General features: G+C 39.7%; 3 protein-coding genes across 3 annotated transcripts; 1 reads left to right on the top strand and 2 right to left on the bottom strand.

Annotated features, from left to right (window-relative positions):
- The first annotated feature begins 834 nt into the window (after positions 1 to 834).
- LOC135084545 (uncharacterized) lies at positions 835 to 13,492 on the top strand. The gene is made up of 10 exons (XM_063979311.1): positions 835 to 3,198; positions 3,277 to 3,486; positions 3,774 to 4,010; positions 6,290 to 7,481; positions 9,028 to 9,282; positions 10,016 to 10,033; positions 10,310 to 10,416; positions 10,955 to 11,044; positions 11,451 to 11,679; positions 12,248 to 13,492. The coding sequence occupies exons 1-10, from the start codon at positions 3,166 to 3,168 to the stop codon at positions 12,790 to 12,792; spliced, it is 2,916 nt and encodes a 971-aa protein (XP_063835381.1). The 5' UTR covers positions 835 to 3,165; the 3' UTR covers positions 12,793 to 13,492.
- On the bottom strand, positions 13,480 to 17,334 carry LOC135084546 (uncharacterized). Its single transcript, XM_063979312.1, has 6 exons — positions 17,183 to 17,334; positions 16,564 to 16,932; positions 16,360 to 16,449; positions 14,900 to 15,476; positions 14,192 to 14,361; positions 13,480 to 13,605 (listed from the first exon to the last, which is right to left on the bottom strand). Exons 1-6 carry the CDS (start codon positions 17,216 to 17,218, stop codon positions 13,600 to 13,602), a joined length of 1,248 nt encoding a protein of 415 aa, XP_063835382.1. The 5' UTR covers positions 17,219 to 17,334; the 3' UTR covers positions 13,480 to 13,599.
- Positions 17,335 to 22,660: 5,326 nt separating this feature from the next.
- Positions 22,661 to 26,035, bottom strand: LOC135084548 (uncharacterized). Its single transcript, XM_063979313.1, has 6 exons — positions 25,571 to 26,035; positions 25,331 to 25,432; positions 24,164 to 25,187; positions 23,954 to 24,013; positions 23,707 to 23,869; positions 22,661 to 22,919 (listed from the first exon to the last, which is right to left on the bottom strand). The coding sequence occupies exons 1-4, from the start codon at positions 25,967 to 25,969 to the stop codon at positions 23,988 to 23,990; spliced, it is 1,551 nt and encodes a 516-aa protein (XP_063835383.1). The 5' UTR covers positions 25,970 to 26,035; the 3' UTR covers positions 22,661 to 22,919; positions 23,707 to 23,869; positions 23,954 to 23,987.
- Between the last annotated feature and the right edge of the window lie 1,473 nt (positions 26,036 to 27,508).

The following is a 27,508-nucleotide window of genomic DNA, read 5'->3' as shown; positions in this document are numbered from 1 at the left end:
GATTTTTTTCAACACTCAACACTTTTGACTTACTTCAAATGGTTTCACGACTGCTGGACAGTGGCGGCGTAGCATGGGTTGGCACCCGGGGCATAGCACAGCACAGCACCCCCCGTCATAAGTCCTTAATGTAAGTAAGTTGGGTATACATATAGCGGGGAGGTAAGACACCCCAAAATGGTCCTCCCTTACGCCGCTGGTGGCTGGACCCTACGACTGCTTAACCCTACGACCACTCGAACCCTCCAACAACTTATACTTGTGACCCTGTGACAAGTCGAACACTGCGACACGTCAACCCCTGCGACTACTCTGAGCATTTATTGTAGATTCTGTTCAGGCATTGATTGATGGAGCTAAATGGTTTACAATAAGTATCAAAGTTGTCATCGGGGTCAACTGGACCTCTGTGACAACTCGACCCCTGTGATAACTCGATTAAATTAATTTTTTACCTACTTTAAACGAAGGTCGACCCTACAAAAACTTGACCCGGACAACTCGACCCCTACGACAAGTCCAAAATATTCAACTATGATACTTATTGTAAACCATTTAGCTCCATCAATCAATGCCTGAACTGTATCTACAATAAATGCTCAGAGTAGTCGCAGGGGTTGACGTGTCGCAGTGTTCGACTTGTCACAGGGTCACAAGTGTAAGTTGTCGGAGGGTTCGAGTGGTCGTAGGGTTAAGCAGTCGTAGGGTCCAGCCACCAGCGGCGTAAGGGAGGACCATTTTGGGGTGTCTTACCTCCCCGCTATATGTATACCCAACTTACTTACATTAAGGACTTATGACGGGGGGTGCTGTGCTGTGCTATGCCCCGGGTGCCAACCCATGCTACGCCGCCACTGTCCAGCAGTCGTGAAACCATTTGAAGTAAGTTAAAAGTGTTGAGTTTTGAAAAAAATCAAGTTGTCGCAGGGTTTGAGTTGTAGCAGGGGTCGAATTGTCCCTGGGTCAAGCTGTCGTGCCCTTTGAAGTTGGTCAAAAGTGATTTTGTATGTATTTTTTCAGGGTTGCTTATGAATTTTTATTTTTGATATAACTTTTCTGAGACATGTCACACTTGAGCTGTCATAATTATAATAAAATTATAGTATTCCATTCAATTTATTCATTTAAAGATAACAATGATCCACATGGTTAGTAAATGGGTGCCTTATACAACTATGTTAGTAATTTACTTATTATAACATACCACTAATTATCCAACCCGTTCGGTAAGAAGTAGCCGAAGGAAATGTCGGATAATAGGAGAGTCGTACCTCTCCGCCACGGTCTTCAGGATACTGTTGGGGCTCGCCCGTATCCTACTGAGCAACGAGGCAGTCTTCTTGCATAGGACAGCAAAGAAGCCGTCAGTGTGCGACTGAGCAAACATTTGAAGCGAGGCAAGCCCAACAGCATCCTGAAACCGTTGTTATATTGGACCCGAAGGACGCTAAGCGATTTCTGCGAGTACGTGGTCCACAGGTTTCCCGTGTATAGACTCTGACAGTATGCTTTAAACAGAGTGATCTTGACATGGTCATTACATCGGGCAAACCTGCGAGCCAACATATTACACCTTACTGCCAGCGCCCTTCGTTCCCTCTCGATATCAACATGATCTTTAAGGTCATCAGTAACGTAGTGTCCGAGATATTTAAATTTAGTGGCTCTGTTTAACTTTACCCCATTAAGCAAGAGGTCAGGTACCACGTTTGGACATTTACTGGCGGCCTTAAATACCATGTATTCGCTCTTCTTCACAATATACAATAAGCCATGGCATTTAGCATACACTTCACACACACCCACCATCTTTCTGAGAGCCCCCATTGTTGGCGCCAGCAGTACCATTTCATCAGCGTAGCTTATGTTGTTGATACAAACACCATCTACCCAGCATCCGATACGCATACTGCTAAGGGCAACAATGAGGTCATTTACGTATAGGTTGAAAAGCCTGGGAGACGTCAGCCCACCCTGTCTCACCCCGCACTGCAACCCATACTCCTCAGAAAAAACGTTAGCACATCTTACGCTGTTAATCTGGTTAGCATACCAATAATGGAATATTTGTGATACTTCTGACGGGATGCCCTGCCTCCTCATCTTATCCCAAAGGATGTCATAAGACACAAGATCGAACGCCTTGGAGAGGTCGAGGAAGCATGCGTAAATGAGAGTCCCCTGATCCGTGTAGTACCTGACAGTGTGCTTAAGACTAAGGATGGCGCTCTCGGTCGACAGTCCAGGCTTAAACCCGAATTGAGCATCATGTGATTTTAAATATTTATCTAGTAGAGAGTCAAGCACACTGTCAAGGACCTTTGCCGTGATTGTAGCTAGAGAGATCGGTCGGGTATTAGCATGGTCTATCATATAAGGTAGGTATTAAAGTGCTACAGTTCTGGGGACGTTTTGTCCCATTGTTCTTTAAGCTTTGTTTTTAAATGAGAAGGTTTTTTATTAGTTTACGAAAAGACGTTTTTTTATTCATTTCTTGTATGTTGACTATTGTGTAAGTCTAAGTAAGAGTAGCTTGGCATATTTTTCAATCAAAATCCTCATTGGTGTAAATATATATTTTTTCTGATTCTGAATAATATTAGGAACGTAAAAAAATTTTAACTAATGTCCGTATTGTTCCAAATTCAATAAATTCATTAAATTATTGAATACCTTTACTTTTATTTCCAACCCATTCTTTAATAGGTACGTGCTTAGCTAGGAAAATAACATAGATAAAATTGGTGTTTAGCTGAACAATTATATCTAAATTTTAGTTTTCAAGTTATTTTAATTTAATGTATTACTATAAAATTATATTTCGTCATCACCATTAACATAAGATCATTACCATTTTAATAAAATCATTACCATTGGGAAAACGTCATTACCATTTTGTGAAAAAATATTTGGACGCTTGTTACTTCTAAAATAACGATTGAATCTAAGGGCCTCACACTGATCTAAAAAGCTCATTGCTTAACCTTTCAGTTTAAGCTAGTTTGCACGCATTCCTGTAAAGTTTTTCAAAAAACGTAAAATAAATCTCGCGGAATCAAATCGGCGGATCTACCCCTATTTTCGTGCGAAATGTTGTAAAATTTTGTAAAAAACGCCGATCGAGCAATTTTTAGGAAGAAGAAATACCACTCAATAATACTTATTATGTTGCTCACTATACACAACCTGCCGCCCCGTGTATGTAGCATTATTTTTCTGATATTTATTGCCCGTTTTGTACATGAAATTCATCGTTATCCCTGCATAATGTTTTAGATGCGGTATGGGGACGTAAAATCTCTTATCGTCTCGAAATGCGGGTTCAAAGACATAATATTGGATAATTTGATCAACGAGGGTCGAGGGACCAAGCAGGTGACCGTTGGTTTGGCCGCAGAAGAAGACGCTGCAATGCTGGTCCGACAGATCAACGGCCTGTACGTGGAGGGAAAGCAGTTGTATGTGGAAGACGTGCGACAGAAAAATGTAAGGTGTCTAGTAAATGCTTAGTTTGATGATTTTAATATGCCCAAAATAATAATAGACATAAGATAATGTACCTATGTGAGAACTTTGTAATATGAGTTAATTACTAATGAAAGTAACATGTGAGTACTCCTAGAACACAATGACATTAAGGCTTTAAACTTTAATGGCAATTTAATACAATGTAGGACCAAGTTCATGAAAATATAGTAAAAAAAAACCATCATATTTGGCCCTAAAGTCCATAACAGTACACAGGCTACAATATTTTCTCATTCTCGTTTCAGCAATCCCAACAACCGTATCGTCAAACGCAAGACGAGAGCAGTTACACTGGCTCTCAAAGAGGTACTAATCAGTCATCCAGTTATACAGCCCCAGGGAACGGTCCCCAGCCTTATAGCGGTCAACAAATGTACATGAATCAGATGCCAGGGTTCCCAGGGCAGCCGGACCCCATGACGATGCCAATGATGCCTTTCATGGGCGGGATGGGAGGCATGATGTTCGTGCCACCAGGACAGGTCAGTTTTGCTTTTGATTTTACTTCCATGGATTTAGAAAGAAAGAAAAAAAAAATATTTAGTCGAAAATCCTTACTTACTAATATTTAACTTACACGCTCGTTGATTGAACATTGTGTTTTAAAGTGACATTTAGTATGGAAATGTCATTTTAAAACAGTGTTCAACAACTGTGTAACTTTTTATTATTATGGGGGTAAGAATACAACAGAGATCAGTGTACATAACTTATTTAATTTTGAACCAAAATGGCAGCCACTCAGCATGTGCTATGCTCTAGGTTAGGACCTTGACCATAACGCTGGTATTCTGTGGCAGCCAGTTCTATCTGTTCAAAATGTAACACATTGTGTAAGTAAGTGACAACTTTATTTGCCAATTTAACAAATAAAAAGTGCAAGGGACACCTGCTCAGTATATTCCTGACTGCCAGGTACATTGCTGATGCACTATATGTATATTGAGTGTCAGCACTATGAAGACTTCATAATGCTACACCAGCCAGTCAGATCTAGACTTCATAATGCCACACCAGCCAGTAAGGCTCCAGGGAACAAAGTTGGATATTAAAAGTCATTTTGAAAGCCTTTTTTATTCTTGTAGTAAATCTGGCTAAACAGTCTATTTAGACTGGTAGCTTTCACAAAACCTCAGATATCTAGCATGTGTGACAGTAGGGCAATAGTCCTGGCCATGAAATGACATGGATTTCACATGACTGGAATACTGGTGCTGCTAAAAGTGTACAGCCAACTGCTTGTCAGCAGTTAAAGATCATTGTAATTTCCTCAGTAATAATATTCCACACTGGTTCTATACCATTCCACACAGGCATAAGCCACATTCACTTCGTAAGGGACGAATGAAAACAACTGCTGGACTCAGCCAATGCCAATACATAATATTATAGCTATAAGTAATTAAAAGTGAAATCTCATTGTCGCAAAAACAATCACTGTGAATTTGTACACACCAAGGTGCATCAATTTATGTTACATTGCATGCCTAACTTTCCAATGGACAAGATCTTTAGGCACCTGGTTCACAGCGAGGGGTCTAGAGGACAGAGATCGGCGGTCCGTGTTGCCGTGTTTATTGTAATATACGGACAGCTTGAAGCAGGTAGTATCGACGGCTTCAAGCTGCGACTGCATAGCAAACTACTGTATTATTCGTACACAATACAGTTGTGACTGCTTTGCGCGGTTGGCAGCACTGAAATTTCATCGTGCTGTCAAGCAGTTGCCAGGCATACACAGACTGCTCGAACTGTCTACTGCTCTCGCGCAGTTACCTTCGCCTGCGCTCTTCATTCCACGTCGCACGCGCTTGTGTCTTGTTGAGCAGTTAATACCAACTGTTGATCAATGGCAGCTTTAAGCTGATCTATGACTGCAAGAGCGTTACGTGTATGTTCATCACGAACTGTCCATGTATGGCGGGTCTGTCTAACCAACACAGACATTGTGCGCAGCTACATAATGTGATCGCGAAGTCAGAGATTGCATTTACTTTCGGAGTACATTCCTTTTTTCCTTGAGTCACTTTAGGCATAGGCCCGGTTTCCACCAAAGCGGAGAGGAGACGAGACGAGCGGATAGGAGACGAAACGACAGGAGAGATGTGAGCTGTGCGTCAGGTGTCAGTTTTTTGCATTCTGTCTACAAATCGTCTGACGCCTTCGGGTGTGCGACGTAGGAGTAGAAGACAGCGGGGAAAGACAGGAGTTCGCGAGGCACTCTGCCTTGGTGCAAACTGGGCCATACACAGGGTTTGGCGCGAAATTTAAAGTAGAGATTGATTATCTGGGCGCATTTTGCGATATGCAAAGATGCAAACTCCCACATTGCTCCCTCCTTAAGTGCTCTGCACAGTTGGCTTAGCGCCCAACGATGGCATGTTCTGAAAGTACCCTAAGTAAATGCACACATTTCTGTGTGATCTTTGATCGGAATTATGCGGTTGCGCGTTTGACTTGAGCTCTCGATTTTAGACCACTTTCTGTAGGACCAGGTCAGTGCCTTATTTAATTCAATAAACATTGGGTCTGGATTCCTAAAGGCATATACCGTTTCATTCCAAAATGGCATATATTTTATTCATCTAATCCTTTGGGAATCATGTGACATGGTGACTTGCAAAGCCAAACGTGTTTTGACGCTTGCTATCAACGTCAAACTCTGGAGCAAGTTGCACATTAAGACGGCCGCTAATGAGATCGTCTTTTGGATACTGGTAAGTTTGTATAATTTTATCATGTTGTACGACATCTTCCACAGAACTCCTATATGGACTACGCTGGGCAAACGCAACAGCTTCCATTATCAGCTACCCAGTACACCCCAATGTCTGGCGAACAAGCTCAGACAGGGTCTGGGTCTGGCTACCAAAACTACACTGACGACAAGTGGTCTCGTAACCGCCGCGCTCAACAGGGTACTTCCCAAGAGAATAGGAATCAATCCAGCTATAAATCTGACAGCAGCCAGCAATTCCGAGACAACAACACCTCGAGGCGCCGCAGCAGATCCCCGCGTGATAATCGTGACAGATCCAGGGGCAGCCCTAAACGGGGAAGGTATGATGAAGGTGACTTCCGTTCGCAATCCAACCGCGACTCTCAGAGATATACACCCGATCGCGCAGAGACTTACACTTCTCAAAACTATGATAGGAGTCAGAAACAAACCTCCTTTAACAACGACCCTGTAACTTTAAACAAACCACCACTCTTGAGTACTCCGGCTCAGAATCGGTGGAACAGTGGACAACAGTTTAATCAAGACTCCAGTGGAGACAGGTCTCAAAATTGGAACAAAAATCAGACAAATTCTAATGATGAAAAATCTAACTATCGCAAACATATGGAATCGAAACAAAACCAATCCAAAGGTGTTTGGAAAAATCCGATGCAAACTTCTTGGGGCCGGCAAGACGCAGCTACTTCTAGGGAAGAAATACAATCACAACCATCACACTTTAAATGGACAAATCCAAACATGGGCAAGGGTCAAACGAATAGTGGTGGGCCTGTTGAGCAAAGGCAGTCCTTACTGGGAAATCCACCACAAAGAAGTTGGGAACCTAATAAGAATGCACACAAACCAAGTAATGTCACCAATTACCCAAAGCAAAAACCTGCAAAGTCAAAGAAGAATAAGGGCAAGAAGAAGGGTGTGATGCCCACACTGAAGGACGACTCGATCCTGAGATACAGAGCCGCTGGTCAAATCGCAAATGAAATAGCGAAAGAGCACATAAATATTATATCAAAGGAGTTTTATTTGAAGAATCTGAGGAAATCGGTGCGATCCCGCTTGGAAGTACTTTTAGACGCGAATATTGGGATGCCACTGGATCAAATGATCAAAACATACCGAATGACGTTTCCGTCGTATACGGATCGCGATTATTGCAAAGCTGTAGTGGAGCAGATACCAGCTGATGCGAGGGCGAAAATAGAGGCAACAGGTAAATTTATCTTTATATGCAGGGTTCCACGACGACTGGTCTTTTGCTGGCCATATCCAGGCACCTTCCGCGACCTTCACCAGATCGCCTGTCTACTTAGTGTGGGGCCTGACGACACTACGTCTTCCGGCCCATGGTCGCCACTCGGGAACTTTTCTGCCCCAACGGCCATCAGCTCTACGAGCTATGTGCCATGCCCACTGCCACTTGACGCGGCTGGACCGGTCGTCGTGGAAGTCCTTGGGTGGTGGCTGAAACGAACGAACGAATACAGGGTTATTTTAAAAACTAGCAACTAGAAGATTTAATGCTCGAACCGTTAAAACATTAAAATTAAATCTTCTTCTGTTATGTGGACAAATGATGCCGCATTGTGACTCAATCATGCTGAAGCTAACGTGCCATCCGAAGCATAGACACATTTATTTTCGGTCAGTCTGACTGACGCGTTACGATTATCTCCTGGCTGGGTCTATGAGGGGCTCTCTTCCGCGGTTTGTGCACTTAAACCACACAGAACAAATATTGTTGTGTCTGGATGTGCCTTATTTTTACCCCAGGGAAATGGCCAGTCCATACCTAGGTTATATGGAGATCGGCCTATTAAAACCTGGGGTGCTCCTCTGCAGCCGCCCTATACGGCGGGACCCAACACACACATTTCGTGACGGGACTTTGGCCGCTGTGCTGGGGTAGTGTATCAGCCTCGACATTAATTTCCCTTGTAAGGCGTCAGTCAAACTGCACTAGGATTTTGGGTCTTGGCGTCTACGTGTTCACACTTCACAGTGCCACGCTTCGGCGAGTGAGTCGAAATGGTTAAGAACCACACGCGCAGTCACTATATCACTGTGAACGATACGAGTGGATCGAGCCACCCGCGCCCGTCTCACGAAGAGGCGGGAGCACTTTTTGATTTACACGCGCCCACGCTAGTCTCAACTAGCATGTCTCCCTCCACTCTGAAATAGGCTTAACATATAGGGGCCCTTGGAGGACACCTGTGGGGCTACTCCGAAAAAAGTTATCCGAAGTTTCGAATGTTGCCATCCCTCTCACTCGAAAGCTAGATGTCAGCATGAGCGATGGTGACAGCTAGATCCGAAACTACGTTAACAGCGTCACGGAGTAGTTACTCACTGTCACTGCATATCTTTCCGAGAATCGTGTATCCTAGCTGAAAACCTATGGTGGTAAGACCACAAAGCGTTCAGCGATTGTCCAATAGATAAGTTTAGTTTGTTAGTTAGATCTATGCAGCGTATCACAGTACTAGTATGGTGTTAAGCCCGCAAAGATCGCTCTTTTCAACGGAATACGAGTTTAATAGCGATTTTTTCTGATGGGTAACCATTTTATCAAGTGCCAATAGAATTGTAACAAGTACATCGAGTTCCACTTGATTCTATTATCTTGATTCTGGTACTAGACGTCTTCAATTCACAGGCAGTCATCAAGATTGCAGAAGACGTTAACATAAACAAAAAACTGTCAAAATTCAAATATGTGAGACTTTTCTTCTATGTATGTTTTAATTATATTGCAGGAGAAAACGTTGACGTTGCAAAATTGAATATCAGTCCACCGAAAGGGCAAGGGAACAATCAACCGGCGAGCAAAAATCAACCGGCGGCTAACAAAAATCAACCGAAGGCTAACAAAAAACCGGCGGCAAACAAAAATCAATCAGCTATGAGCATAACTCAACCGGGAACATTCCAGCCGCTCATGAACTTGCCGGTCCTGACAAACTTGAAGCCGCCGAATCCTTCGGAAAAGCTGCCCAAATATCCTCAAGGAGGTATGTGAATACTTGCTTGTTTGCTTCTGAGTTTTTAAACTTATATTCTTACTACTAGCGGCCGCCCGCGACTTCGTACGCGTGGATCCCGTTTTACCCCCTTCATCTATCTTACGCGGTTTAGATTTTTTCATACAAATGTTTTTTCCCGCTAACTCCCGTTCCCGTGGGAATTTTGCAACATCCTGTTGTAACTAAGCTTTGAGTTTACTAAGGTACCCGCATGCCAAATTTCAAGCGTCTAACTTAAGCGGTTTAGATTTTTCATACAAATGTTTTTTCCCGCTAATTCCCGTGCCCGTGGGAATTCCTAAGTATCCTATAACCTGCCCAGGAGTACGAAGAATAATTGTACCAAGTTTCGTTAAAATCCGTCAAGTAGTTTTTGTTTCTATAAGGAACATACAGACAGACAGACAGACAGACAGACAGACAAAAATTTTACTGATTGCATTTTTGGCATCAGTATCGATCACTAATCACCCCCTGATAGTTATTTTGAAAATATATTTCATGTACAGAATTGACCTCTCTACAGATTTATTATAAGTATAGATTAAGGTTAAAACTCAACTGAGAAAGCTTTTCAATTTGTGAAAGGTTTATGTGCAGACGACATTTCGGACTATTTTTTGTTGCAAATTCACCCTTATTAATGTTAATGATTTCAACTTTAGTTTTTCTGTGTTTTAGCTAACAAGATTTTCTAATTTTATTTTGTTTTTTCTTTCAGACAAACAAATATACAAAGGTGAGTAAGTCAAAATATAAAATTGGTTTGTAAAAATGTACAAATTATGAAATACCTAAAAATTCAATATACACAAATGCTGTAACGAGTAGACACAATAATATTTTATTTATAACATATTCCTCCCACTATACACAGAAAACTAAAGAGTCAAGATATAATAAAAGGCTTCAAATTCAAAAAGATAATAACTTTGACATATGCATGAGCACACACAACTATGTATTGCTTTCTGGTGTCCATATTGAAGAAATGTGCAATTAACTGCATTTTCAGAACAAAAGAAGCTAAAGAAACTAGAGCATGGGAAGGAGGATATTTATTCGCTGCCACAGCCGATGCAGCGGGTGCTGGACGAAGAACTACAGGCCCTCGTGGATATAGTAAGTTATTTACATTTTTATACTGTTAAAGCAGCAAGATGTAATGTAAAATGCAGCCATGACTGGATTAAGGAATATATTAGCTTGTCCCTAGATGAGGAGTTCACTTTAGACTTAGAGGGTTCAACTGGCAAATTTAATATAAACAAAATCTAAAATATCTAGTTGTTCAGACTAATTAAATTAGTTGCTAAAAGTAAGTAGTCAAATTCTCTTAAGGAGTCATTATTTGTACATGTCTCATTATTTTTTGCCCATTAGCTCTTGTTTACCCATATGATGATGTAAATTTAACTGTTAATTCTGGTACTAATTTAGTGATAACTAGCGGCCGCCCGCGACTTCGTACGCGTGGATCCCATTTTACCACCATAGGGGCGGAGTTTCGTAAAATCCTTTCTTAGCGAATGCCTACGTCATAACATCTACCCGCATGCCAATTTTCAGCTCGATACGTCCAGTGGTTTGGGCTGTGCGTTGATAGATCACTATGTCAGTCAGTCACCTTTGAGTTATATTTAGTGATATTATTTTTCAGTACAAGTCTATAGTGAAAACGGCAGACAATGAAAAGGAGCAAGCCCTCTGCGATCGCTTCAGTACCATCGGAGTGGATATTACGCGAAAGGTACGTTTATACATACCGAAGTACTTAGTTGCAATCTAAGGCAACGAAGATCTACAAGAAATATTATTGTATTCAGTGTGGCAGTGGTTGCCAATTTACCATTAGACGATGATTCTTCGTCCACTGCTGGACATAGATGAAGCTTATTCTAGAATTCTTGCAAATTGTCTTTGTCTTTTAAAAATCAGACCTAGCTAGCAAGTAAAATCCAGTATGTTTTACACCTTTAAGTCATTGAAATAACGTTCAAAGTAATGTGGTTAAAAGTTGCCTGCAATGCCCGTTTTAAGGGTAGTTTACTTACCAACAAACTCGTGATATTCGACTGTATTCAGCAGGTGTTAAAGAAGCAAGTTCTATCTGTGTTATACTTACCAACAGACTGAAATTGGACCGTATTCCGCAGGTGTTAAAACTGAACGTTACGAAACGTCTTCTATGCATCAACACGAACCTCGTCGTTCGAGTGTACATAAACGGGAAGCCGCCGAAAAAGCTAGAGGTGGAGGAATTCATGCGGAAGAATGGCGCCGTCAGCTGCAAGAAGTCTGTCAAGAGGGCGCCTATTTACGTCGCCACCTGTCGGGACTTTGCTGCCTTCGACCGGCTTTGTGGCATGGGCACTGTGCCTATGAGTAAGTAATACAAACTTCCATTCTAATTTAATTATCTTTCAAGGACGCAGGCCGCTACCAACAGGGCAGCATGGAAAGCATTGGGGGAGGCCTATGTTCAGCAGTGGACGTCCTATGGCTGAGATGATGATGATGATGATGATTCTAATTTACGTTTGTCCTAAAGAGACAGAATGCCATTAAATCACGTCACGTTAATCGGACATGGGAAGTCGAGTCTTAACTTCGAACTCCTCCTATGTTCTTCGTATTTCGTTGCGGGTCCAATGACAGTTTAACTTTCCCCCAGAACGAACTTGACCTTCACTGGTTGGGTTGTTATTGGCGATCAAGCTGTAGATCCTGGCTACACAGGAGTTGCAGCGGTGGGAACGAGAGGTGGGAATAGCCCCGTCAAGTTAATCGCTGGCATCTTCTGCTGGCAAATTGCGCTTTGTGAATCTTTTTTTTTTTCATAGAAAGAAGGGGGTTCTTATCATTTCAGCCGAGGGTGGGCGCCTATTACAACTTCATGAGGTACCACAGTACTTTGTTATTCTATCGTCCTTACGTTACCACCTTATTGCAGATGCCGAGACCGCGCTGGTAATCAAGCCATTCCAACTAGCCGGCCCTAAATTATCTTTCAAGGAGCGCAAGGAACTGCGTGAGAGACGTCTCCTAGGGTTAGAAGGGTCATCAGAACCAACGCCAGATATCCCAGAGGAAGACGATTTCACGAACGACGCTCTGAACCCTATTGGACGATTTGAAGGCACGGGACAGTTTGAAGATCCGGGAGAGGCCGAAAATCCGGGAGAGATCGAAGATCCGGAACAGTTCGATGACCCGGGAGAGACCGAAGATCCGGGACAGTCCGAAGATCCGGAACAGTTAGATGACCCGGGAGAGACCGAAGATCCGGGACAGTCCGAAGATCCGGAACAGTTAGATGACCCGGGAGAGACCGAAGATCCGGGACAGTCCCAAGATCCGGAACAGTCCCAAGATCCGGAAGAGACCGAAGAACCGGGACAGTTAGTACAAGATAGTGAAAACGATACAAATGATGCATCACAGAACGCAGGCATTGACGATATGGAGTTGAATGATGAGGACTTTGAGGATTATTGAGGTTAGACTGGTGGAATCTTATAAAGTTACAATAGGGCGACTAGGCAAGAAAAAAAAATTATGCGCTGTCAACAGTACATAAAACAGCCCTATCAGATGAAGAATTTTGAGTCTCTCTCAACTCCAGTCTCACTGGAATCTTGATTACATCTTTGCATTCGAATTTATGTAATAGTGGACGAAATAGTGCTTTATTTTCTAAGCAAAACGAGAAGCAACGTAAGTAAGATGAAAAATCGGAATGGAACGATTCTTGTAAATTGAGATTATTTCTGGAATTCTTAGAGAACTAGGTAGCTAGACTTTTTGATAAAAGTGCGGCGTTTTGGTGTCCCATCTGTAACTAGCTTCATGTTAAGGGCGACTAACTTAAGGATAACTCATTGAAGGATATGCTATGTGTGATCCCCGGAATTATATTGTGGGTCAGAATGTGTTCTACCGATTTCCCTGGAATTATTAATGTGGGTAATGTTTGGGTAAATCACAAAATATTAAGTTATTGATTTGTCTAGCGACATCGTTTCGCTGGTTTCGCCTTCATAACTGTTGATTAATAAGAGACTATGTATACAGTCACGCAGGATCGTGTCTGTTTTATTATGATTAGTAATAAATAAGTGTTTAGTATACTATAAATCTCCTTTGTTTTACCATCAATGTGTAGAAAATAACGGAAATAAATAATTTAAGAAACAAAGTTTTTTAATAATCTATATTCCTGTATAGTTCAATCAATTCACATTAGCACATTACACAATCACTTAAAATATTTGATGCACTTATTCTTAAAGTTCTGCTTAGCGATCATTCCTGAAACAAGAGAAGTAAATCAATTTCTCGATGTGCGGCCTACCGCAGCGACACGTCGCATTCCGGCTAACCGCATAGTGCGTTCTAGGCCTTACTGTCAAAGTAATGTCTCCGTTTTACTGTTCCGTTTTATCGTGTACGTATTTTTTCGTCGATGGCGTATGTAGTTGTATGAGCGACTTCACACATGACACAGTATTCTGTATACAGTAATACATACGGCCGGTTCACACATGTCTCCGTTTTACTGTTCCGTTTTATCGTGTACGTTTTTTTTCGTCGATGGCGTATTTAGTTTGTATGAGCGACTTCACACATGACACATAATCGACGACGAAACAAATCAATAAAACACATCGACGAAAAAAAAACGTACACGATAAAACAGAACAGTAAAACGGAGACATGTATGAACCGGCCGTAAGATGGCACAACTCGGGCATATACTCAGAAATAGAGTTCTTCATTCCATTTTAGTGTAATATTTTTTATTTCAATCCCACCTTGAAATAACTAGCAAGTTTGAAATTTCTTTCTTTTTTGGATCTACACAGCATTAAAGTAATAAACCGTTCTTTTAACTCACCAAGCTTCCTTCACCATCATTGATCCACTCTGTTCCATTCTTGTCAAAGTCATCATTTACACCGCCCCACCCATCAAGGCGGAGTACGGGGTCCTCAATAGGTTTCTCTTCTTTCACTACCAAGTCTGGGTCAGGTTTCACGTCGACAGCTGCTGCATCGGTTGATGTACCTATACAGAGAAATATTTAAAAAGGTGCACGTTTTTTACTTTTAGGTGTGATGGTCTATCAAAAAATATTATCGAATATTTTTTTTTTATCAATCCACTATAATTGACAGAAATCGGTGAACATAAAAAAACTGCTTATGAAGATAATATTGGCCACAAAGATTTTTTAACTTCATTTTAAGACCTTTTTGCTGCTAGATCTAGTATGCTGTTGCAGCATACGAAATCTGAGATTGGTCTTTGAAGTAGTTCATTGTTCCCAACAGCAGATCTTGTTAGTAATCTTCTAAATGTAATCTTTTGACTTTTTAATTATTTTAAGTTGACCCCAATTTTTACTATGATCAAATGAATGCTCACAGTTTAGAGGCGAATGTTCGGTCAAAAGTCGGTTGTTTTTTTTATATCCAATTGGATAGCATTTCGAGTTCAACTCGTTTGCCATCATGAAATATATTTTTAAACTTATTACCACAAACTAATCCTCGGCGCGAACGCGCTAACGGATTAGTGTGAAGATAAAGTGTTTATCTTATACCTGGCGTATCGGAATCGACACCGTCGACAATTTGCTTTGCTTGCATTTTCTCGAATTTCCTTCTAGCGATTTTATCAAGAGTCTTCTGAGACTTTTGCCTTTTTGGCCAGTGGCACGCCTTTACGTCCTGATACGTTTTCTTTATCAACTCCCTGTCTGTAGACATAGGGTACTGCTGCCTGTACAACTGCACTATCTTGTCTGACGGTGTATACGGCCTGTTTTCAAGAACGATCGCAAATCTTCGGCGTAAGTTGCCGCCGATCATTTTAGTCAGGATATTTCTCTCGTGCAGATCTGGAGCTTCATTTTTGATGGCAGTTTTCATCGATTTCAAGATTATTTTGACTGGGAGAATGAACTGAGGGATGTGGTCCAGTGGTCTCTGCTCCGCGGAGAACCGGGGCGCCCGGCTCCTCGGCTCGGGCTTCCCAGTCCACTGCGGGCGGAGCAACATGTCCCGATTCCTCTGGTCTCTCTCCATCTCTATGTGGGAATTGAACAATGTCGATTTTCCAGCTCCAAATTCTATTTTTGGTTTCACATCCAACTCTTCGCAAGCATTAGCCCCATACTCCTGCGAAATTCACCAAAATAAAATAAAGGTCCCGAGGCAACATTCGCTCACGACCAAACATGGCCATTTCATTCCTGTTGTCTGAAAATAGGCAATTGAGTAGTTGACACCATTTGCTAAGGGCGGTTTCAGACTAGCGTTTTTTTCTGCGCTGCGTATACGGTCGTACGCGCTTATAAACGCTTAAAACATCGGGACTCGCGTATCACGCATGGGCATATTTTCGTTCGGGCGTGTTCGCTCGAACCAGTAGTGGTGTCTACCGCGGCTCGCGCTTATTTATACGAGCTTACAAGCACGTCAACGCGAGTTTTGCGCGTGACAACCATACGCGTCTATTTACATGCGCTTCCAAATACGAACTTATACGTGCACGTATAAAAGGCTAGTCTGAAACCGCCCTAACTAACTTCAAAGGCACAATTTCATAATAGAATGTTACGTAATAGTTTGTTTCACCGAAAATGTGTAGTTTATAAATAACTGTCATCATCATCAGGACATTTAAGTATCCAGATTCCAGACTACAGGACCCCGAATATAGAAAACAAAATAAGTCATGAAATGGAAGATTCCCTTTTTGAAAGCTCATTACAGGTATTCAAATCAGTTTTTGGTATCAACTACCTACGTAATTTGTATTTTGACAACACTGAACATTGGATAAAATTATATGCAATGTGGATAAGATATGTGGTAGAAACATTTCCTACACAATTTGATTCTCAAATTGTTCTTTGTTAAGAATGTTGAATATTGCTGAACCCTTGTGTACAGTCTAGTCTTTTAACAAAATAAAAATTCATGCTATTTATGAAAGGATTAACTACTCATAAAACTAAACCATTACCATACTTATTTAACTGGTTCTATTTCAACAAACCTTCATCATCTGCAACTTCTGTTTTTCCAACAACAATCTTCTTTCTTCTTCAATCAAAAGTCTCTTCTTCCTTATAAGTTCCAGTTCCAACTGAAAATATGATTTAAATAAAATAAATTATTATTTTATTGATTAGGAAATTCTTTAACAACTGTAGTAAAAAAAAGATAACTCTGCACACACAAAAATATAAAAAATTCTCACGTCAAGTTTTGACGGATCTTCAAACGGACTTCGTGACCTGTCCCGATCACTTGAACGGCTATAACCATAGCTTTCAAGGCTGTGTTCGCGTGAACGGCTTCTTCTGTACTCATATTGTCCATCGTATTGATTACTCGAGCTGAACGTATCATCTTCAGAATTAGTTATTCTAGCCGTTAAGTTATAGCAGGTAGTACTTTTTACGAAAGGCACAGAGTTGATATATTGCTCGGCCTTAAGAGCGTCCCCGAAAGATTGGAAATCAATCAGAGCTGCTTGCTTGGTCGGATTGTCAATCACTTTGGTTATCCAGTAACGCGGTAGGCGTGCTGATCGGAAGTATTTTCTGAAGTTTGGAACTAGTTTTGTCTGTGGATGTGATAAAGCATTATCAATAGTTCAGAAGATGCTTTTATGGGAAAAAATTTAGTTACATTTTGTTACTGTTGGTATTCCGAATAAATTAAATTTCAATGTATCAATTTAATCGAATGAAATTTGATGCAAAAATATAACAATAGGTAGTAAACTCTTAGATTATGGTAGGTAAACCTATGGGTAAAAATCACTGCAGCGTACATGATTCAAACTTAAATCAAAATTCTGTATTTTAATTTACCTCCCTAGGAAATCCTGTGACGAACACAAAAGGCATTTTAATTAGTAAAGGCTATACGCAATCAAAAATTTTGGGAATTAAATAATAATTATTTTTATCACGAAACTACCCAACAAACAACCGCGCAAGTTTTTTTACGCTAATGCAAAATGTCAAAATGACACGACCATTGACAATAATATTGACATCAAAGAGCATAAATTGACATTTTATTTCTTCTTTTTTTTTATGTTGGCAATAATACACGTTGAGGCCGACTTAATTTGTGCCATTTTCAACTATCGAGTGAGACGAGTTACAAAATGGGACCAAGTGGGATGGGACTTGGGTTAAATAAATGATAGGTAATGAAAGGTGATAGATAGATGATACCCCTCGCACCCTTTGAGTCTCAGTAAAGTTGTGGTGCTTTACTGAGACTTCGTAAATTGACTACTTGAGAGAATCCGAAGAATCATGCTGCACTGTTTTGTTTCATTTGCCCACACTCATGCACGTTCACGAACACTTAATGGTCAATAATCCACTATTGTTACACATTAATAGTCGTATAAACGCGAATTTTAGAAAATAAAACTGCTAACATGACGCTTCACATTCCCCCCAAGAAATTCCGATTTGATTCTTTCGGAAAAAGTATTAAGCCAAGTTTAAATGACCCAAAACTTTAATGAATGATTAAGTTTATTAATTAAGTTAGATATAAATTAATTAACTTACATCCTAAGCTTACACTAGCTAGACCATCGCTTTTCATTTAGAGTAGGCGCACACCATTGATTTTTCGTCGGCCAATAGTTTAGTCGGGCAGTTGATCAGTATGGGAGTGCGCACACTACGCCGATTCGATTTGGCCGATTCTTCATACAATTTAAAATCGGGCACAACTATCGGCCAACTAAAAATCAACGGTGCCGCGGTGTGCGCCTACTCTTAGCAGAAAAGAGGGTAATAAACATAAAACTTGTTCAATACATTTATTATTAAAACAATACAATGTAAAAAGTAGGTATATCCACAGAATAAGTAAGTATATCTAGGTAAATATGCTTATAAGTAGGTACATAAAAATCTGTCTAATTTAAAAAAATGCAAGAAAAACTTGAAAAATACTTTTCGAAAACAACATTGAGTGAGTACTGAGTACCTAGGTAGGTAGGAGGTAGGTACCTACGTAAAATTAGGTATGTATTTTTTTAAAATAATTTATTAGAACTTAATTATAGATAGAGTTATAAAGAGAAAAAAACTTGACAGCGCAGCCACAAACCAGCTCACCCTGTATTTATAGCGCCACTTAAGGCCGGCTACCAACGATTAACTTTAACTTTGTTTGAGTTGTTGTTTTAGATAAAGTAGGTACCTACCTAAGAATATAAAGAATAAGTATAAAATATAAAAACAATACAAAGCAAAGCAAATAAAAAAACATGAGGCCATAACGTACTGGTACCTACCACAGAGAGCAAGAAGTTAGTAGTAAGTACCTTAGACCGGAAGTGATGGGTATTAAGGTACTTAGGTACCTATGTATGATACTCAGATAGTCATCACAAAATAGTCATGGTGGTTGCAATAAAACCAACCCGAATAATAGACACATAGCTTATTTCTAAAAGATTACTAGTATTAGGGTGAAAGTACCACTAGTTGACCATTTAAGCATCTTTTTTTGTTACCTATGCATAGAAAAACTACATTCATTATCACGTTTTAGGACTTTTTTTTATTAAAAAAAATTTAACAATGTGAAAGCATTATAGTTCCAAAATACTGGACTGTCCTGTCGATGACATTGACAGTGGGGCGACACCGTCAATACCGGATCGCTGGTTCAGATTTTTACCATGTTGGAAACTAGAGATGAGACGTATTTACTAGAACAGATCCACACACTAGGTATTTTACAGTACTAAGTGGCACCTATTCCAATTTTTAAAATACTTGATCCACCTAGTATTTTTTAAATTACACGATTTCCGACCCTACCATCAAAGTAATAGAGGTTATTATTGCATAATCCGTAGTCGTGTATTACGCACACCGCGTATTTCTCGCTAAGTATTTTTTAAATTACACGATTTCCGACCCTACCATCAAAGTAATAGAGGTTATTATTGCATAATCCGTAGTCGTGTATTACGCGCACCGCGTATTTCTCGCTAAGCTTATGTGCGAACGTAGAGATTCACTCCGTCTCTGTCTGACAAACAAATTTGAGCGCAGGCAGGTGTGAGATAGGAATAGGTGTTTGATGTATTACGTAATTTAAACTCTATTTGTACACAGGTAAGGTTTTGAATATTTTAATTTTTGTTCTCTCTCATCCAGCTCACTCCTTGTTGACTAGCCGGTAAAAAACCAGTTTTTATTCTTCCGACAGGTTTGTTTTGGTTTGTTGTCACGCGTCCGTGATAATTGCATAAATAAAAAATAGAAAAAATTATGTAAATATTTTTATGAAATTGATATCTTTTAAATACGCCAACTTTTAAGTTGACAGTCCTAAGCCTGTTGAAGTATGAACTTATGAAGGGAGGATATCAATCAATCAACAACCAGCAAAAACATTATTATTCAATTTCAAATTGCATTATTAATACTACGAGTGGATCTTTTCAAAGAAAATTGTATTTTAAAGTCATAATACGTGGATTAGTCCGCACTAGTCCCGTCAAGTATGGTAAATTACTACGTACTAAGTGGAACAGGTATTTGGATCACGTATTAATAAATACTTGGAATAGGTGCACCTAGTATCAAATTTACCTAGTATAACCCATCTCTATTGGAAACCATATAGTTGAACGATGGTAGCGCCCCCCTGTCATTGAGTTTGGTGGGACAGTTCAGCGTGGGTCATCTATACCATACAGACAGTTTTTTTTTTCAAATGTCCCATTGTATAGTTCCAAAATACTGAACTGTCCTATCGATGACATTGACAGCGGGGCGCCACCGTCAATACCGAATCGCTGGTTCCGATTTTTGCCATGTTGGAAACCATAAAGTTGAACGATGGTAGCGCCCCCCTGTCATTGAGTTTGGCGGGACAGTTCAGCGTGGGTCATCTATATGTCCACTATGTGCCAAATTGCTAATGCAATAGATAGCAGCCAACTTTGATTGACACGTCTCTACCATCTATGGTTGCCGTATTCTTAATTTCCGTTAGTATTTAAATGTTGATCAAGTGTTGGTGTGTGGCAAATAGTGGTACTTTTACGTGGATAGGGTACAGAATCATAAAATATTATTCTAGACATTGCCACTACTAGAATACTACCTACTTACATTTATCACATTTACTTATTAATATAATTTTTATCAGAATTTCTAGGATGATGTTACATTATGGGCCTCGTTCACCATCTCTGAGTAAATTGTCAAACAAGTACAAGTACCTAGGCTACACGTTGCTTAAAGTCACGAGCAAAGATTAAAACAGCACGAGTAACAACGAAACAAGACACTGGGAAGACGTTGACGATAAAATACTTATCACTTTGTAGGGTAGGAAGTAAATAATATTTACTTTACTCGGAGATTGTGAAAGAGGCCCTAAGACTTTATTTCCGATATTAGGCATTATGCGCCAATAATCACAATATTTTTGAGCCGTGTCGACCGCACGAATAAGAGTCAGTTTGAGACTAAAATTTACTTTAAAAGTAAAAAATCAGCATTATTCTACACATCAAATCTACTACAAAGCGTTTACATTTTTTTTTTTTTTTTTTTTTTTTTTTTTTTTATGCATAACAAGGCAAGTATTTGACCACAATCGCACCTGATGTTAAGTGGGATGCAGTCTAGGATGGTACATATCTGCCCTGTAAGTGCTTATTCACTCTCGCCTTGAAGAGGCCCGGATTATAGTTTTCGGGAAAGACAGCAGCAGGCAACGAATTCCAGTCCCTAGCTGTTCGCATTATAAAAGAGTCATCGAAACGCTTAGTGCGAGCTGGTGGAATGTCAACAATATAGGGATGGTACGCTAACCTGCGTCTGGTTCCCCGATGATGGAAGGGGGCTGGTGGAATTAATTCGTGTAATTCTTTCGCACATTCTCCGAAGTGTAGCCTGTAGAAAACCGATAGGGATGCTACCTTACGGCGATGGTCAAGTTCCTGGAGCGCCGCTTCAACAAGGGTAGGGCTGTCGATAAGTCTTCTGGCACGCCTTTCCACCGAATCCAAAGTAGCCAAATGTTTCTTGGCAGAGCCGTCCCAGAGGTGGCAGCAGTATTCCATGCAAGGTCGGATCTGTGCTTTATAAAGCTGCAGCCTTTGCTTCTTGGAGAAGTACTGCCTTGCCCTCGAGAGGATACCAAGTTTTTTGGCAGCAGTTTTCGCTATGGATTCGATGTACTCGCCAAAGTTCAGCTTGCTGGACATTTCAATGCCCAAGAGTTGCAGTCGCTCGGTGATTTTGACAGGCACACCTCGGAATGTTGGAGCCATAAGAAATGGACTTCGTTTTGCGGAGAACAGACACGCCTGTGTTTTTGACGCGTTAAATTGGACCAGGTTGGCATCGCCCCAATCAGAGACATCCTGAAGGGCCAAATTTAAGCGTTCAATTAAGGACTCACGACAAGACTCGACCTCACGCCTGTTGGCTTTTGCGTTTGATATATAATTGGCTGTCACTGTCGTGTCATCTGCGTACCCAAAGGTGCCGGGTTTGAGCAGATCGTTGATATATAAATTGAAAACTTAATATTATAATTTTATAGGTACTTAAAATAGTTAGTAAATATTTCAAGTGTGAGTATGTATACTCGGGTGCTAGATTCCGTACATTTTATTCGCATATTTTATTAGTGAGATGTTAGATAATTAAAAAAAAAATTTTGGACGACCCTGAAAATTGTGAAAATGTTAATTTTTTAAATTCCAATAGTAGTACTACTTATAGAAAAGTTATTAGTAGGTAGGTAATTCGTAATTTTAAAAATGTTTTTTATTAAACGAAAAAGAAATAAATGTTTGTCCACTGACACGTTTACCCCACATTTTACCCTGATATTTTATTACAAAATACAAATTGAATTCCGGGCAAATTGTAATTAAAAGATCTAGATTTTATAATAGGTACCTACAACAAACGAGTATTATCCTCCTACTACTCTGATTCATAAAAATGAATCAGACAATTCATATTTAATTTAATATGAATCAGAAAGTCTCCAAGCACAGCCCAAAGGCAAAAAATAGAACAAAAAATTTAGAAAACATAAGTAGTTACTTATTTCTTAACGTCTACCGGGCTGGGATTCGCTTCATGAATAGTTACGTTACAATCGTGCATTCTTCAAACATCGATAATAATTATGCATTAATATATTTTGTTCAATATTTTTTTAGATGACCTTATTTTTTTTAGGAATAATGCCTTAGCTAAATCCAAAGTCTGGTAAAGTTTGGCAACTTGTGGTAAAACCTAATTTCCGTTTCCATAAGCCAATTTAGCCAATCAATCTTCGGTTCTTAGTCGGATAATTATATTTTTTGTTTGATTGCTTTTTGTATGACTGGATCTTCGTCGTTTGGTTTCTGTAATTCTGGATTAATTGGTGCTTCATCGACTGATATTTCTTGTTTTATTGTTTTTTGTGTGACTGGCTCTTGGTCATTTGGTTCCTGGAATTCTAGTGGTGTTTTATCGACTGATTCATTTTGGTTTTCTTGATTCTGGTCGGCTTGTTTTGATTCTCGGATGGCTTTGAGCACGACTGGAAAAAAAAGTTGATGGTGTTAAAAAACTCGCGAATTTTCTTTTGCGAAGTTTGGCTAAAAGTTACTTTTTCGATTAATGAGGTTTAATTAGTACGTTACAGTCCCCGGCTGGTCAACCTACCACAAAACTAGGAATATCTCCGATATGACTTAAGTTCGCAAGCGATGACTTACCATGGGTGGATATTTCGTGCAAATATTTCCCATCATTAATGTCCCTAGCAATCTCATCTAAAAAGATTTTGTAGTTTTCGTTGGCGTAACGTTTCGCATAGATTTTTGCTATTTGGCTACCTTTAAGGTAGTAACTTTTGTCTTTCAACAGTTCTTGGAACCGCTTTGCCAGGACCAACCGGGTGACATGTGAAATATATTGAACTTCACTGTATTCCCGTTTTATTAAGTTTTTGTACCTTTTCATTACTATTAGGATGGGCAATATAAATCTAGGGTTCTTCGCCGGTACTTTTTTCGCAGAACTAGGAATTTGAGTCTTTCTGTTTTCTACCTCTTTTGTTTGAACCTTATTAGTGATTTCTTTACGTTTTTTCCATTCATATACTTTTGGATTCGAGGCGGCAATTCGTTTGGAACTACTATGAGTTCTAAAAGTAGTTTTTTCTTTTTGTTTCTTTGTAATGGTTTTCTTTAAGGTTTTATGACTTTTATGTTGTATTCTATCATTTAATCGTTTGAAAATATCATCCGTTACTGCTATAATATCTTGCGTGATTGCCTGAACGAGATTCGTATCAAATGAAGGATTGTTACATTGTTGATTACCTGTTTCCTTAACACCATCATTTTGAACAGTAGCCTTCAAAAAATTGTTAATGTTCTTCTCAGTTTCTGATAAATTTTCGTTTTCGGCTTTTATTACCTCACTTGTTTGAGGTTCTGGTTCAAGGTTTTCATTGTCTTCCACCTGACAAGTATTCGGACTGGGCTATAACAAAAAAATTAGTTATGAATAATAATAAATAGTTTGGTCTCTTTGAGGTCAAAATTGCAGTTATTATACTATACTTACCACAGCTGTATCCGCATCAGAGAGCCCTTCATCGTCAGAGATTACGTAAATGCAACGTAGCTGTAACGAGAAAGCATATAAAATACTTCTATTGCCGGTATTATAATGTAAATTACTAGGTACTGGATTTATAAAATATTGCTATATTTCCAGATCAAAAAGAAAAAAATCGAAAAAGACACCCTTTGTCGTTGCTCTTGGTGAACTAACCTGCAGTTCTTGGACCCTTGTTAAGACCACAGATTAGAGAGTATGTCCCGTGGCTAAGAAGACACATTGTCATGCATCTAGCAGCTAAGCTGTGAAGCAACGAAGCATCTTCATCCTCTGTGTATAATTCCCGATAACGCCTGAGACGGTCAACGACAGTCATACCACTCTCATACAATTTCTGGAATCTAGTATAAACAACTTCCCTTGCAAGATACAATAAGGTATATTTATCTTTATTTGATATGGAATTTCTTCCTGTTTCCAATAGTGACTTCATTTGGATCAGCACCGCCAAAATCGCTTGGTCTTTCTTCGATAGGGCGCGCAATATATTTAGGTCGAGACTCCATTCCATCCGAGAACGTGGCATTGTGGTGCTTCTTTGATGCGTAGAGTGTGAATTTTCTTGAAGAGGTGGTGCTCTTTCAACACAAGGTGGTGACTGATGGTTATAGAAATAGATATAAGATCTTGATCTGGGATTATCCAGTTTGGTCAACCTTCTATTAAACGGTGAGATTGTGCGACTTCTGCGCCGCGGTTTTGGTACCCGTGAGGATGAGGCTGAGCTACTCTGATCTGATCTTGAGCGTACTTTGCGACGCTTAGTCCGAGAATCCGGTGAAATTGATTTATGCATTGTTGTTGACTTCATTTCACGGCATTTGGTACGGTTTCGAGATCCCGATATTCTTCCTTTCGAAGGTCTTCCTGACCCTGATGGACTTCGGTTACAAGGCCTGCCACGAGTTTCAGGAGTCTTAGACCTGCGTCTTGATCTGTTTTGCGCAGAATGATCTTTTGCGGTAATTTGACTCCTGCTTTTAGGTTGGTCCCCTGACCTTGAGGAGTTCTTGGCGATCCTGTCAGAATCGGGTGATGGTGATGATGATGATGACGATGACGCGGATGAGGAAGAGGATGGTGACGAGGATATTTTTCTGATACGCTTTCGTTGAGTAGCTCTAGTAGTACCTTTGTCAGATGAATTATTGGACTTCCCAGATGTAGATGGCTGTACCTGTTTCAAATTAAAAAATATTCATTAGTTATTACTCTAGGATAAATTCTGATAGGTATCCAAAATTTTTTGCATAAATTAAGTACTTACCTACCTATAGACAGATGGGCATAATAATATTTAGCTAATAATAAAAATCATACCTTCGTATTTTTAAATTCCTTATTATATTTCGCTTGTTCTTGTAGATACTTTCTTTTAGCTTTATACAAGAGTGTTTGTTTTTTATAAAAATCTATTTTTGCCTGAAAAAATTTAAGACATTTTATTTCATTGCAATGGAATAACCCTCCTTTTGCTTTGCCGTAGTCGGGTAAAAATACGAATGAAAAATAAGTAGGTAGTAGTTAATTTTTAAAAAAAGCTTAAAATGTGGAACTTACATCCAAATCTTTAAGCTCTTCGTCGTTTCCAGTCGGTTTATTTTTAGTAGATTCATTTGAAGTTGATTCATTTTTAATTTTAGCTGGTGCATTCATTGTTTCGTTTCTAATTAGTTCTCTCACAATATTTGCGTATCTAGCAAGTTCCTCTTGATCACTTTCTTTTATGTTTTTATTATTTTTTAATATAGGTGTAATTCTAGCTTGGAGTATAGCGCCATCCTTAAATACAAGTCTGTCCAATTTTCTCATGGCGTCCACAGCTTTGGAAAGTTTTGTAAAGTCAAGCGCCACTACTCTTCTACCAAACCTGCGTTTTGAGGGAAGATCCCGGATGTGAAATTTGCCGATGTTGTCATCAGCGAAAATATTATTTAATTCCTGCACCAATTCGCTCATGGCAAGCTGAAATTAAAACAATGGGTTTTATAAAGCTAATAACGCTCCCACCAATTAATGGCCTAAGGGAACACGTGGAGGTTTTAATGGGTGCCTCGCTTTATTGGCTTTTGATTCGTCAAGGGCACCAACATTCGAGTACTGCAGCCAGCAGCCTCCACTTAAAAAAAGTAAAGTCTACGATTCAATAGACGTTGGCAAAAACAGTTACACACCCTCTACAATCTGATAGGGAACTGACACGATATCTCAACCCTCTAGGAGTTGTAGCCCAATTTTACTATTTTTATTTTACTGTTCTTTGAGTAAAAAATTAATATCTCATTTGAAACTGAAAGGAATTATGAACTAAATTGATAATAAGGGGTAGTTGTATAACGCCCCTTAAGGCACCCAGCACCCACAACTGCCCACAAGGGGGCGCGCGCGTTATCGTCACTAACTTTGAGAAAGGCTGGCTTATTACGCTTAATCATAGCTTTGGTCTTTGACTATCTTGATGGCTAATAATAAAAACCTATCGGAAACCTAAGTTAGTGTCCCGAGCAATCCCGAGGCTAGGTCATTAAAAGTTAATTGACCAAAAGGTAATACTCGTATAGATTGAGGCAGTTCGATGTGCATGTGCATAGGTTTCATTTACCTTCGTCGATCAATACAATCGTCTGTCGGGGTTCGCACCGCACCAATTTAAGTAATTGGTTGGACGCATGCGCTAAATCGTGAACTTGAGATGGGTGTTTTGTTTTTAATTTCTTGCGGATTTAGGTAATCACGGACGCGGATTGCCCCGCATGCGTGACTTCCGTGTCTTTTCATACAAGACAATTTACTGTCCCAGGTGCGTAGGCGTACCTATTCCACGCATATTATAAACACTTTTATGAAATGGACATTTGCGCATTAACCGCAAATGGTCCGTGTTGAATCCGTGCGAAACACCTAATAATCAGGAAAGATTAACGTATGAACTTTTAAGATGGTAACGGTAGCCTAGTAATGTATAGGTAGTTTATAGCCTGACCAGGAACATAAAAACCCTGGCATAGAGGCGCGTCAATTGCATTTGATAGTGCAACACTGAGTACAGTCGTACCTGTGTTAAATTAATAGGCTAACTTTATGTATCGGGATTCAGGATTACGGGCTAATTTAATATTTTCATAAATTAACGAAAAAATATTATTATAGGTAACCTGGTTTAAATAAATTAAATGAAACCCTCAATCTAGCTAGTAGGACTTATTTTATTATTCATCAATAATCAAATTCAGAACTTGAATATTCAACTGCAATGTCTGCTCATGAACGCTTCAAACTCGGTACTTCTTTCCCAATTCCATAAAATTCAACACTTACGAAGTGACAAAAAACTTTAAAATAGGTAGTTGAAATAACCACAGCTCATTTTCATAGTGGACTGTACTATACGATAAACATGTCAGTCAATTTGACAACCTTTGTCGGAAACATTATTCAATTGAGTATTCAATGAAAATATTGTCCGAACCCTTAGTATTTTTCTTCGACAAATTTTCT

This window comes from Ostrinia nubilalis, chromosome 26, assembly GCF_963855985.1.
Source record: "Ostrinia nubilalis chromosome 26, ilOstNubi1.1, whole genome shotgun sequence".
NCBI lineage: Eukaryota > Metazoa > Arthropoda > Insecta > Lepidoptera > Crambidae > Ostrinia > Ostrinia nubilalis.
Note: the sequence above shows the minus strand (reverse complement) of the source record. Positions and strands in the feature narration are given on the sequence as shown.